Source organism: Alligator mississippiensis, chromosome 1, assembly GCF_030867095.1.
Source record: "Alligator mississippiensis isolate rAllMis1 chromosome 1, rAllMis1, whole genome shotgun sequence".
Taxonomy (NCBI): domain Eukaryota; kingdom Metazoa; phylum Chordata; order Crocodylia; family Alligatoridae; genus Alligator; species Alligator mississippiensis.
Window position 1 is genome coordinate 8959533 of NC_081824.1, and position 13472 is coordinate 8973004.

At 52.1% G+C, this 13472-nt stretch overlaps 1 protein-coding gene across 2 annotated transcripts in view; it reads right to left on the reverse strand.

Moving 5' to 3' along the window:
• Positions 1-423: 423 nt before the first annotated feature.
• Positions 424-13472, reverse strand: part of PAQR8 (progestin and adipoQ receptor family member 8) — a 30551-nt gene continuing 17502 nt past the window's right edge. Inside the window, exons 1-2 of one of the 2 annotated variants that reach the window (XM_059728609.1) lie at positions 10447-11434; positions 424-6629 (exon numbers count right to left, since the gene is read on the reverse strand). In XM_059728609.1, coding sequence (XP_059584592.1) covers positions 5517-6578 — 1062 coding nt within the window. In that variant the 5' untranslated portion in view covers positions 6579-6629; positions 10447-11434 and the 3' untranslated portion in view covers positions 424-5516. Of the gene's footprint in view, positions 6630-10446; positions 11435-13472 lie in introns of those variants that run through there. The other variant, XM_019491339.2, reaches the window with a different exon arrangement.

Consider the following 13472-nt stretch of genomic DNA (forward strand, 5'->3'; position numbering starts at 1 on the left):
TACTAGGCACATGCTCCAGGCTGCTCAAAGGCAGCAACTTCACCTTTCTGAGATCACGCACAGGCTGACCAGGAGCAAGTGGACACGGCGGGCTTCATGCCGGTGGGCCCAGGGGTGTCATGGTGCAGCACGGAGGCACTCAGACACACCCGTTGTCTCCCTACCTACGCCAGTGTAAGCATTTGTGCCTTAACTGTAAAATGGGGCTAGTGACCAGCTATAAGGCTTGAACAGAATTTTGCTACAAGCCCTAAATGAAGGACAAGTACGGCATCATTTTTATGATATTATTATTATTCTCCTCCTTTTCCTCCTCCATGTGTGGTCTTAGAGGCCAAACTTCCACTGAATAACCCAGCAGCTGCAGCCACCTGGATTCCCCTGCTTTTCCGTGGATTGACAAATTTCACATCACACGCGTCGTACGGCTTTTATAACTTTCTTTTACTGGGGATTTTAAACGGTTGTCAGTACAGTGCAAAGCCTTGGATGTTCTCAGTGTTTTCAACAATACAAAATTCAGGATAGGTGGGGAGGACAGCTGGTGTGTGATACTCGCACCCCTTGTCGCTTCCCAGGTAACGGACGAACCCCAATATATTCATGTTTAGTAGTTTTCAGCTTGGCAGGAGGCAATGCTCATCATCAGTAAGAGTTTTGAATACCAAGGCACGTGTGGGGCTTCAGCATATATCCCTGTTCTGTTATGTAAAGCCTTTGATGGAAATGCACCTTTAAGCTACCTACCATGCCCTCTTCACCAGGTCTGAAGAGGCTGCTTCTAACCCAAATCTCCCATTCCCCTTGGAAAAATCCTGAATGCAATGCACACCGGGCCAGCTGGCATCCTTAGTGTTAAGCAGCATAAATCCAATGGCTACAGCAGAGCTGTTATGATCTCTACTAGTTAAGGCCAGGCCCCTAGTTTCATGGGTTCACAAGCCATAGGCAACCCACTGAAGATGGATGGGCTCAGCCTCTTACAACCAGGTCGCTGTTAGACACTATAAACCACTAGATCAGTTATGGCTGATCAGTCTGAGGAGGATCTGTTCAGTTTTGCATCATTCAAGAAGTCCCCAATGCTGGAGCAAATGATTTCAGGGATGCCTAAGGATGGCAAGTTCCAGCCGGCTGAGCATGAGTTGTGGGACACACAACTAGCTGGGAAGCTGGTGCGGTGGCATTTAGTTTCTTAGGACCACCAAAGTTAACAGCAAACCTCTCCCCGACTTCAGAGGGAGCAGGATAGCGCTGTCAACAGCTGCTTGGTACCTGGCCAGCCCAGGGGGAAGATGCATCATATCTCACAGCACAAGGTCGGGTGACATATAAGGCACGAATACAAATCGACTTGGAAAGAGGGAGGATGTGCAAGCAGGTCTGATGACAGCTAGTTCAAGCACCGGGAAAAGAACTGGGGGGTGGCAATTGGAGGTGGCTCCAGTGTTGGACAAAGCACCTTGCGTCTCAAGGACAGCAGCATTGGTCAGTAGTTCCCTGCAAAATCAGCCCCATCATTCCCACAAGAAGGTCAGTGGCTGGTCTGGCTGCAGAGAGGGATATGGGGAAGTGGATGGCATCACTCACAGATGCAACGTGGGAAGACTAAAAACACCACCAAGGATGCAATGGGGAAAAGTGGAATTGCTTTTTGACACCAGTAGGTGGTGATACATATCCACTGAAGATGTCTTTCTAGGTTCTCCACGCCCAGATGGCATTGCTTTTTCTGTCCTTTGCTTGGGGCAGATCGTGGAGCCTGGTTTGCCATGCTTGCAGAAGCAAAGGCCTGGTCTATACCCAAAGACTGTACCAGAATAATCATGTCTCTCAGTAGTATGGTTTGCTACGAGCAAAAAGAAGCCTACTGCAGGTACACACACAGTGTATACAGGTATTTACACCATAATCTTATGCTATACACCTTGAACAGGTGTCTTGCCCTTCCTGCAGGGAAGCATGTTTATACCAGCATAACTGCATTCACACTTCAGGGCAATACATTTTAACTGGACTGGTATTGCTACAGCAGTGATGTTCAGTCCAGGCCGGCTCAGGACAGCCCTGGGTGTATTGTGGCAGCTCAACAGAAAGCTCTTGTCCTACTTGTACTGCGATCAATAGAAACAGGAAGGGCGGATCTACATGTGCTATTAATGTGAATGAATAAATATTGGCATACTTCGTGCTGGATTGCTCCCAGGTGCTGCATTTACACGTGCGCCCGGGACTCCACCAGCTGGCAGGAGACCCAGGGGGGTCAGCCTGCCAGCCCAGGGCTGCTATGACCCGGCTCGATGTCCTGCAGAGAGGCTGGCTAAGGCACAAGGGTACTTCCATGCAGTGCTAGCCAGCAGGCAGCTCCCACACTGAAGCACCCTCGTGCCCCAGCCAATCCCATCAGTGTCTGCACATGCACGGCGGTGCACTAAATAACATCACCGCAGGACAGTACTTGTGTTTACAGGTACTAACCTATGGCAGAGTTAATTAGTTTACTGTGGCTTAATAGGGCTGAATGTGTAGACGCTGAGACTTTACTCCGGAGCTAATTAGACAACTCCGCAGTAAACATCCTGGGTAGATGCACCCAAGTGCGTGCCACATTATTTGATATACCCAATGCATGTAGGAAATAAAGTATCTGCTTGAAACCATGGGTGATAAACTGAAGAGCCACTTGTGGCTCAGGAGCAGCAGTCTGGGTCTTGCTGGGCTACAGGAACACTGTTCCATAGAAAGTTTTCCCCAAAAGGATAAGAGACCAACACAATGTCATGAAGACAACTGAGTAGTTGCCTCCTATTAAAGATTTCTAGTAATGACCAACCCAGGCTAGATTTGAACTGTGAGTGCCGAGTTCAAAACTTCTCTCCATCCTTTAACCCAAGCAGCATCCCCCACATCCCATCCTCCACAGATTAAATCATTAAGGCTAATATTTTCAGATTGGGGGGCCTAGAGTTAGGCCCCTGAATCCAAAGAAAGGCACCTAGTGTGTGGCTTGGTTTTCCGAGATCCCCCTGACCCTACCCTCCTCCATTTTTGTCTCCGATTGACCTTTACCCAGCAAAAGGTTATGGCTGACATCACAGCTTTCTGGGTGTCAAAGCCCACAACAAAAGGGGACTTTGAGAAGCTCCTTAAAGCAGATATTTGAATGCTACAGCCAAGGCTTGTGGTGTGTGAGCTTCAGACCCACCTCTCCCAGCACCATCTCCAAACTCCCACGGTGTTTGGCTTTGCATATTTAGACTCGGACTTGATGTGCACATCCTCAGCTGGAGTAAATCAGCGTAGAGCTACCAAAGTTAATAAGGATCTACACCACGTGTGAACCAGCTCGCTCAAGGACCACCTGAGCATGGAGACCAGGAACAGGACCTACACAAAGCATGGTGGCATATCCAACGGGAGGGGACCAGCGTGGATCAGAGGGAGAGACCAGAACGGACAATGCAAGAGGTGGGTACAGGCTGGCCCTACGAGGACTCTGCCTAGGCAGGGAATCCTAGAAGGCAGCTGATATGAAGCACCATTGATTTCAATGGAGCTACGCCAATTTACATCACAGCGTTCTGGCCCGGTGCCTCCAGTTTCCTATTTCCCACTGAAGCCAACACAGCAGGGACTTGGCCAGTCGGCGAATAACTTCCTATCCTGCCAGCCCCTTGTCGGTCGTGTGGGGTGGTGGTAGTCACAACCCGCTGCAGGAAATACATAAGCTGCCCCCTCCTCCCATTCCAGTCCCAAAGGAAAAGGCACCGGTGTCTCATGGTTATACGCTGCCTGCCATATGCCAGTCTTCTGCCATCCTCTCCTTGCAGCAGAGGGCAAGGGCCTCTTACACCATCCGCTCCATCCCTATGCCAGCACAGTACAGTCTGTGCCCTCTCCAGTCCCTGGGCACCCGTTGGCGCTCTGCGGAAAGAAGCATGCAGGAGCAATTTGCCATCCAGGATAGAGAAGAATCCTGCCCTGAGGTCAGGACAGACCATCAGACACCAGGCAGGATTTGTCAGAGGGAGGATGAGCGCATCGTTTTTATCTCCCCGACTCCTTTCTCCTCCTGTCATGATGTTTTAATTGATGATGAAATGTGGCAGGTTCCTCAAAGGCCTCTGTTTGCCCCTCTAAGCATGCCACAGGCTGGATAATGGCGCATTAAAGCACACTGCTCCTGCCCAGAACAGGACCATACTCACCGTTAAAGGGGAAGGGGGAACTTCATGCTGATTTAATCTTTGTTGCCTTTGTGGGCAACCAGGGAAAATGCTCTGTTCATAACTAGGCTAGAGGCACAAACTCGCATTTGACTTAGGCTGCCAAATAGCTAACCATATCATAGACAAGCCAGGATGCATTCAAACAACAGACATACAACGGAAAAGGCCTGTATCCAGTTACCCCTCCCTGAGACTGTCTGCCGCGTCGTATGAAATTTTCATGAGCAGCCCTGGGACTCGATGTCTGTAAACACCTGCAGCACGACGGCCCTGGGAGAAAAGATGGCTCTGAGCTCACATCACTGCTGCGTCAGCTGCCTGAGAAATGCTGGGCCAATGCCAATCAGTGGAGCAGAGGAAAGGCCGAGGTGTCAAGGCTAGATCTGGCTCTCAATGTCCCCAAAGTTTTTGGGGGGAAGGTGGAGCTAGAGGGTAAAACCAGGCCTATTGCTACAATGGTTTGTCACAGTCACCCTACAAACCTGGTATCGATGAAGCCGAGGACGAAGGAGAGTGGAGAACGTGGTGGACAAGAACCCAAACCGGAGAAGGAGCAAGGACGAACTGGGGGTCTTTAAGAGGAGGTTACATGAACACCTCGCTGGGGTCGTTTGACCCCAGTACTTTTTCCTGCCATGGCAGGGGGTCGGACTTGATGATCTGCTCAGGTCCCTTCCAACCCGACCAACCATGAATGCACCTGCATATCTTGCAACACCCTTGCAGCTGCACCCTTAATTTTAGACTCAAAGCACCCAATCCTGCTCCCAGGGACATTTTGCAATTACTGCCACAACAGCTGGATCCACCCCACAAAGATGGACAGACCCCAGTGAGTCATCTCATTAGTCTAGGACTGATCTTTGCCATATATTCTCCAATGTTTGCCAAAGCCATGAGTGCCTGTAGTCATGGTGCTTCCCCATCTTCCCTTGGAAGACTGCTCCACAGTCTAATATAACAGCCCTTGGCTGAAACTGGGTATAATATCTCCAGCAGGCTTACTGGAGTGGAATGGACTAGAAACCTCTGCCTCACCCATGCGTCCTTGGTTAGGTGTCCTGATCTGGCATAAAACACCCCCCTGCCCTGCAGGAAGGGGCCACTCCAGCAGAAATGCCTCTGATGCAAAGGCTCGTCCAGCCCGAGTCTCCTCTCTCAGCCATGTTAGACAGACAGTGTTATGCAAACAAACCAGTTTAGGTCTATCTACATTATCCTCCTTCACTGGTTTCCAGCAAGCTGGACCCAGCCAGTTAGTATCTACTCCATCTCCAGGATGGCCTCTCAAGAGTCCTTTTTAACCAGCGCTGCCTTGATCCGACACCGCAAGAAGTAGGCTGTGACTGCGCTGCAAGCCACGAGGCCAAAGAACGAGCCGCAGGACACGTAGATGGAGAGAGGCCCGTGTCTCCTCTGGAAGATTTCCTGCCTGTTCTTGTAGTCTAGGAAGATAGCCTCAAGCTGCGAGAGCGTGCAGATGGCCAGGAAGGTGTGGAAGATCTGGTGGGCATGGCCAACGATGTCGCAGGACCCAGGGAAGTATTTCTCGGGCACGGGGCAGGAGAAGAAGTAAGCGCTGATGAGGAAGAAGAGGATCTGGAAGGTGTGATACCAGGCAGCCTTCTCCTCACAACCCCCCAGGTGGCACATGACCACCCGATGCGCCACCGGGCTGATGTCCAAGACGAAGGCCAGCCCGGCCGGGATCACTTGGCACACCTTCCTCATGATGGGGTACGGGCGGCGGTATCGGTATTTGGCATAGCAGCAGCCGGCACAGGAGAGCCAGCCGCAGAAAGCAGCTGCCGGGAGGAAGAAGAGCCGGAACTTATCGTACCAGGCTTGATCAGAGCTGTAGTAGAAATGGGCCAGGGCGCTGCCATACTGGTAGATGCTGACTCCAACGTAGTCCGCAAAGTAGAAGGTGTAGTGGGACAGCTCTGACTTAGACTGCAGCAGATGGGCTAGGAGGCTACACGTCAGGTAGGTGATGGAGGACAGGACAAAGATGAACAGGGGCAAGGACTGGACATTCACGGACAGCTCCTCCCCATCAGCAAAGGTTTTGAACCTCAGCAGCACTGCCAGGGCCGCCAGGAGGTGGGTCCACACATTCACCACCTCATTGTGCTTCTGGAAGAGACTGAAGAAGTAGTACCGCCACTCCTGGCCGGTGGGGCGGTACCCGGTCTGGATGTAGGGCTCCCGGAAAAGCTGGGGCACGTCCGACTCCCTGACAGTGCACGGCATTTTGGGGAAGCCTTCCTCCAGCAGCTTGGGCAGACGGCGCAGCTGCTGCCCGCTCACCGACAAGGTGCTGATCCGCTCCAGGATGGCTGTCATCATGCTCCCTGCAGTAGTTGGTAGTCTGTCACCAGGAAACGTTGTGTTCTTGTCCTGCAAGAAGGAGAGAAATGAGAGGCATTCATGACCAAGAAAACCCCTGCAGCATGAAGCCCATGGTCCCAGGATGGGGGGGGGAGGGATGCTCTCTGGAGCTCATGGGATGCAACCAGCTCATGCAACCCCTCTCCCTTCTCAACCCAAGCTTTTCAGGGCATTTTGGGTGCACTGAGATTTAGGTGAGTTTGCCTCAGTGAGTGGGAGACTTAATAAGGAGGAGCCCCACACATCTTTTGAGCCAGCAAAAAGCAATGGGAGAGCTGCAGATCTGCATGCCTTGCCATGCAACAGGCCACCAAACCTGCCTTCCCAGAGCAAAGCAACACTGCCTTAGTGCCCTCATCTCTCCTGCCCTTCACTTGCAGCAGACTGCTTTGGCCCTGCAGTGTGCAAGAGGGGAAAGAGCAGACTTTCCTGTGGACCTTTCTGCAAGCACAAGGGATTGGGATCAATGGCCCATGAGGCTCTGCCAGTGCAATGCCCCAATATTCAGTTTGATCTGAGCTGAAACCTCTCCCTAGGACTAGGTCTGCATGGGTATGCCCCTCCTCCTGTAGTGGGATACCAAGCCCCTCAAGACTCTGACCCATGTCCATGAAAATATGTCTATACCCCTGCGCAAGAAGCTTTCACAGCAGGCTGCTGAGGAACAGACAACCTGCTCCCATGAAGGTCTCACCCGAATCCCCAGACTTTGGTTTAAACTTTGCTGCAGAAAGTTTGATATTCCTTTGTTCATTTTAACATTCATTACTACCCTGGCATCCTTATTCGCTGCAGGATCAATACAATGCAAATAAGGTGCAGTTGTACAAGAGCCTATTGACCTCTTCTTACAGATCTAAGTATAAGGGGCAGACAACTAATACATTTACTTTGAAGTAATCTGACTTTACTCCTGGGTAAAAACGGATCGGACCCATGCTGTACAGCCTTATACCAGGGTAGATCATTTTACTCCAGGGTAAAATCACCTCCTCCAAAATGAGAAGCAGCTATACTACCGTGCGAGTTACACCAGAGTGTACTGATCATTTGTCTGCTCCCCAAATCTATTTCCTCCTGGGTACCCCGCTTTGTGCAATACATATTGGGTTCCCACTGCCTAATGGCCAGTCATTGTAACAACTCCTATTGGGAACAGCTAGCAAGGGAGAGCTCGTCGTATGCCTGCTCCTTACTGGGTGCCTTTACATGTGCAATTCATATGCAGCAATAAACTCCGGTGCCTGCTCCTTACTGGGTGCCTTTACGCGTGCAATTCATACGCAGCAATAAACTCCAGTGCATATCATACCAAAGTTTAGTGCTCCCAGGTGCAGTTTTTACACATGTACCTGGGATCACAGCATACTGAGTTGGCTTGGAGCAGCCCCAGCTGGCAGGGAGCCTGGTGGGAAAGCCTGCTAGCCTGGGGCTGGTCCAATTCAGCTCAACGTGCTGCCAAGGGGCTGGCTGGGCCATGAGGGTGCTCCAGCGCAGGGCTAGCCGGCAGGCAGCCCCCACACTGAAGCACCTTTATGCCCTAGCCAGCCCCATCAGCATCTACACATGCATTGCTGCAGAGTAAAAAAAAAAACTCCACCACAGGATAGTACTTGCATTTACAAATACTAAATTATAGTGGAGTGAATCACTTAACTCCACCCTAATAGCACTGCACATGTAGACGCTAAGACGTTTACTGCAGAGCTAATTAGGCAACTGCAGTAAATGTCTCATGTAGATGCACCCACTATGAAGCAGATTCACTAAAGATTAAAATCCAAGATAAATTTCTCCAAAACAATTGTGCCACGTGTCCATTCCTTAGGAAAGGGGTGTCCAACTCACCTGGTTCTGCAGGCTGGATCAGGCCCCCAGACCCCCTACCCCACATGCCAGATCCAGCAGCTGTGATGCCTGCTCCAGCTGATCTGGGACTGTGCCACACATAATGCCTGCCCTGAACGCAAGTCCTGGACTGGCTGGTGTGGGCATCATGTCTGGCAAGCTCCCAGACCAGCCAAAGAGGACACTGGACCACCATCCCCTGCACCCCACCAACCTCATAGGCTGGATCTAGCTCGTGCTCATGGTCTGGGACTGCACTGCACATGGGGCCTGCTCTGGGAACCATGCTGCACACAGCACCCATCCCAGACCGGCTGGAGCAGGCACGGGATCTAGCATGCAGGGGGGGTGTGGATTGGCCCCATGTGCCATGTCCATATGAATGGTGTATGGTGTGTGCCCTGGGCCCTGTGTACAAGGCTGGTCCAGCATGCATCCCCTGTGGCACGTGGGTCAACTCAAGTCCCAGGGCGAGTACCGGGGGCCGGATAACATCACTCTGCAGCCTGCGAACCAGATCTTTGACATCCCTGCCCTAGGACTACTGTTACCGCTTCGTTTAAAGATGTGCACGAGCATTTGCAAGATCTGAGCCTCTCCCCTCAGCTGACAGGCATCCAGCAGCCACCACGTTGGAGACAAGTAAATCCAGATAAGTATTTTGTTTCAGGGCAGGAAGTATTTCCCTCTTTCTCTGAAGCACTGGATACTGGTCATTGTCAGAAACTGGCATCATGGCTGCTACGCAAGAGGCATTGTGGGCAGGGATGATTGGCAGAGCGTTTCCTAAAGGACCTGGAGACTAACAGCTCCGCGAATCCTCTCATTGCTGCTTTGGCCTTAAACCCAGAGCAAAGGCTGGGGAACGGGACAACAGATCTGCAGCAAACCAGGTCACAAAACCTACCCTGGGAAGGCAACAGGCCCAGCTTGCAAAGCTGTGGAAGAGGCAGAGAGGAAAGTCGAGGACGGTCATTGTGACCCTGATGCAGCATCTCGATGTCTCCCACTTCCTCTACCAACCCGCCTGGGCTGTCAACACATGTCTGACTGCAACTTCCCAATTCCGGCAGGCACCGGTTGCCATACCCAAGATTACAAAAGGGTTTCTAGCACAGCCCCTGCTTCCCTGGCATGCTGACCTCTCAGGGCTGTAATTTTCCGTGATTGCCAAAGGGGAACTTGTTTGGTGAGATTGTCCCAACTCCCCTCGGTCATTTCAAGGTGACGCGAGGGCTCTTTTGCACATTACACTCGGACAAAACAAGATTTTAACGTGTTTTTAAAGCGGGGTTGTAGCAAATGCTGGCAGCCAGGTGAAATCTGCTGAGGGCTTCTGCCTTGGCCTCAGACCAGGAGGAAATGGTTTACATCTTGACTATGTGAGAGCAGAAGACCCCCTACTCGCCACTGCAGCAACTGTCCTGCAAGGGTGGGGGAGCAGGTAGTTGAATCCTGCATCTCAAGGTCATTCCTGAGTATAAAGCACAGCAGCTCGGGTGGTGTAGCTCAGTGCCAGGGTGGTTGTAAGCCAGGTTGGTGTGCCCCTTCCTAACCCCATCAATCCTGGGGTTATCCAAGTCCCAAAGCCATCTCTGCAATATGCTGGAGCAGTGTTAGGGCTGCTCTGTTTGAAGCTGCAGACCATCATGGCCCAACTCAAGCCCCTTTTCTCCCATCCGTGCTATGCTGCTATGCCCCTGGATGAGTGCAGCGATTCACAGCACACAGGCACTCAGTTCACCCAGACACAGCACGTGGCAGTGCCACCTGGCACCGACAGTGCCAGCAAACTGCGGGAGGAGCAAAGCAGCCAAGGATAGCACCCGTACCTCCCACTGAAACCTAGCGTGAAGCCCAGGGGGCTCAAAGTCCTGCAAAACCACCCAATGCACAGCAGTACCCAGTCCTGGCACAAGCATGGAGAGTGCAAGGAAGCTCCTTCTTGCAGCATGACACAAGGGCCATGAGCACTTACAGCTCTGCCATGCAGGGGAGATAGCTGTTCCTGTGCAGGGGCTGGCCAAGGGCCTGGGCACCATTTCTGTCCCTTGCCAGGCAAGCTGGGTCACGCGCAGGATGATCTCATGGCAGGGTAGCACGAGGTCACTGTTGAGGAAGTTGGGAAATTTTCTTAGATACCAGATCCTGTTAAGGGTGCAGCATTTACATCTATTGTCACCACACACAGCATCAGGAAGCAGGCAGCGGCTAAAGAAAATGAAAATATAAGTTGCCGGCAGGGTGGGATCAAGAAAAGAGTCCGTTCTCCCCCCTTCCCCAAACAGATCTACATAGGAGTTGTGTTTTGGGAAGTCAGTAGGAAAAGGGGAAACCTCTCAAGCAAGACCACAAAATCACAGAACAGAATCAGAGGAAAGTAGAGCTGGAAGGGATCCCATGAAGGCATCAGACCCCTGCTCAGGGTAAGATTGTCCCCAACCATCAAGTCTCTGCCCAACCTGCTCTTAGAAGTTTCCAAGGATGGAGATGCCAACCCTCTCTAGGCAGCCGGCAGCAATGCTTGACCACCATCGAAGGCATTAAGTTCTTCCTAACATCCCACCTCAATGCCCCCCGCTGCAGTTTAGGACCATCAAACCATGGGGTGGTGCAAGCTGTCTCACCAGCCAGGAGCAGAGGTGGGTAAATCTACCCAATGGCTCTATCTGGACATGGTCTTTCTGAACAGGCGAGGGGGCCCAGCTGGCACTGCAGGAGACTGGAGACAGTGCATGTGTGTATCACAGCATCACAGCTGTCTCCGGGTCAGCTCCTCCCGAGAGTCCTAGCCTGGGATATGCCATGCCGCGCGGCCTCCAGCCTAGAGCTGAGCACAAGGGCACACCTAGCTTCGCAACCAGGGCTGTGGCTGTTCCCATGCTGGGAGAAGGCCCTATGCATCTTGCAGACAGGACCATCTGTATTGCCACGCAGAGCAGCCCATCGTCTGCTGTCTCTAGCTGACCAGCTCCCGACCCTGGGGTTTGCCTCGCTCCCTGCACGGCGCTGTATGCACCGGCAGGCTAAACTCCCTAGTCCTACACTCCCTCCGGTGCTCCAAACCTCTTCTCTGGCCCCTGCCCTTTTACTGACTTTGGGTCCTGAAAGCTCAAAGAAAGCACAGGAACCTGCACTCCCCCAGGCAAAATGCATGGTTGAACGGGGAGATCCCGAGATGAGCTACATTGGGAGGTGGCCATATCGTGGTAGCCATAACTTCTGTGCCTTCTCGCCCATGAGTGGACCTTAGCTTTCTGCACACTACTGGCCCCTTTCCTCCTACTACCCATGGGACTCACTGATACATCCCACACCGGAGGGTTTGTAGCCAGGCCCCAGCTGACTATTCCCCAACTTTCCTTTAAACAAACAGCAGCCATGTACTCTGCCCTACTGAAGGCTTTGAGTTGAGTGATGATCACTGGACAACCAGGAGACCTAGTGGTCTCCCAGAAGACTTATCATGGCTAGCTTGTGTGACCCTTGTGAACCCCACTGGGGACTGACTGTGGGTCTGGATCTATTCAATATAAGCTGGTTTACCCAAAGGCCTTGGAGACCTCCAAACCCCCTGGATAAATGTGGCACTACTGGTGTCAAAGGCTCTGACCGGGTTTAAAGTTAACCACACGTCATTGGGCTGGCATAGTAAGACCCAACTGCAGTTTGTACCTGGCTGCTCTGATGCAAGACGGATAGGCCTGGTGTATAAATCTAGATAGGCTTAAATGGAAAGATCCCCGCTACTCATACACACAGGCACCAATGCATCAGCATGAATGTCTTCCTTGCCCACATGGCACGGGGCTCCTTGCCCATATGGCATAAGGGCTAGGGGAGACCACACTGGCAAGGTCCACACCAGCTCAGGGCATCCCTACACAGGCAAGTGCATACACATGTTGAATGCACCGGCTCTGGCACTGTGCGTCACAAAAGACACGCAGACCGGGCTGCTGGGACTTCTGACGGCCGACTGCTGTGCTAGGCTCCAGCTCAGGGTGCAGACCGCAACGTAGCACTGTCCAGCTCCTGGATAAACAGCCGGAAGATGAAACAAGCTGCCTAGGCAAGCAGTGCACTCCCCTTCAATGCAATCCCCCTGGCAAGACGAGACGGGGTGGGCAGCGATCTGCTATCATTTAGGAACAGCAGATCCTGCATCCATGCAGGGAGAGGACTAGATGACCCTCGAGAACCAGTCCATGGATTCCAGCCCTACACTTCGACGCTTCTTCCCCAAATGTATTTAGGGCCTCGTCGAAAGTGCAGACCAGCGATTCATAACTGGGGAGCCACAAGCGGGAGGGACCGTGGGGGCAGGTGGCTCCAGCTGCTGGAGGAGCAAGCCCCAGAAACAGGGTCAGCCCCGTGCCCCCCCTCAGGTACAGACCAGGAGCAGGAAGAGGGCACAGTGGAGAAAGTGGCACAAAGCAGGATGAGGTCCTGCCCCCATGACCCTCCAGGATACCACCTACATCAGTGGTCCTTCAAACATTTTACCTTCCAGGATCCCTCCATCATCTTTCTGAATTTAGATTTTCTCAGTGATTCTCGACCTAGGTGCCACTAAACGGAGAAAAGTAACGGCAGGGAGCCTTCAGGCTACAGAGATTGAGAACCGCCGGTGCAGAGCATGCACCGTTTTGAGGAGAAGCTAGAAATGCTCAACACCCTTAAAAATCAGGGGCACGTCAAAATGGATCCAATCGATCTTATACACAGGAGACATCCTGCGAGCGGCTCCGGGTGCAGAAAACACCAGCACGTAAAGGGCGAAACCAGCCTGAAAACGAAACGAAACAAAACCACCCCTCGGTATCAAAAAATAAATAAATAAATAATCGCAAGAAACCAGTTGGAAACGGAGATAAAACCATGCAAAATTAAGAAATTCCCGGGCTGCTTATTTTAAAGCAACCCCATGACACCAGCGAGCAAAAAAACAAGTTGGCAATTTCTGGCGATCATGGGGCGAACAAAGCAACAAGCAATTAACGT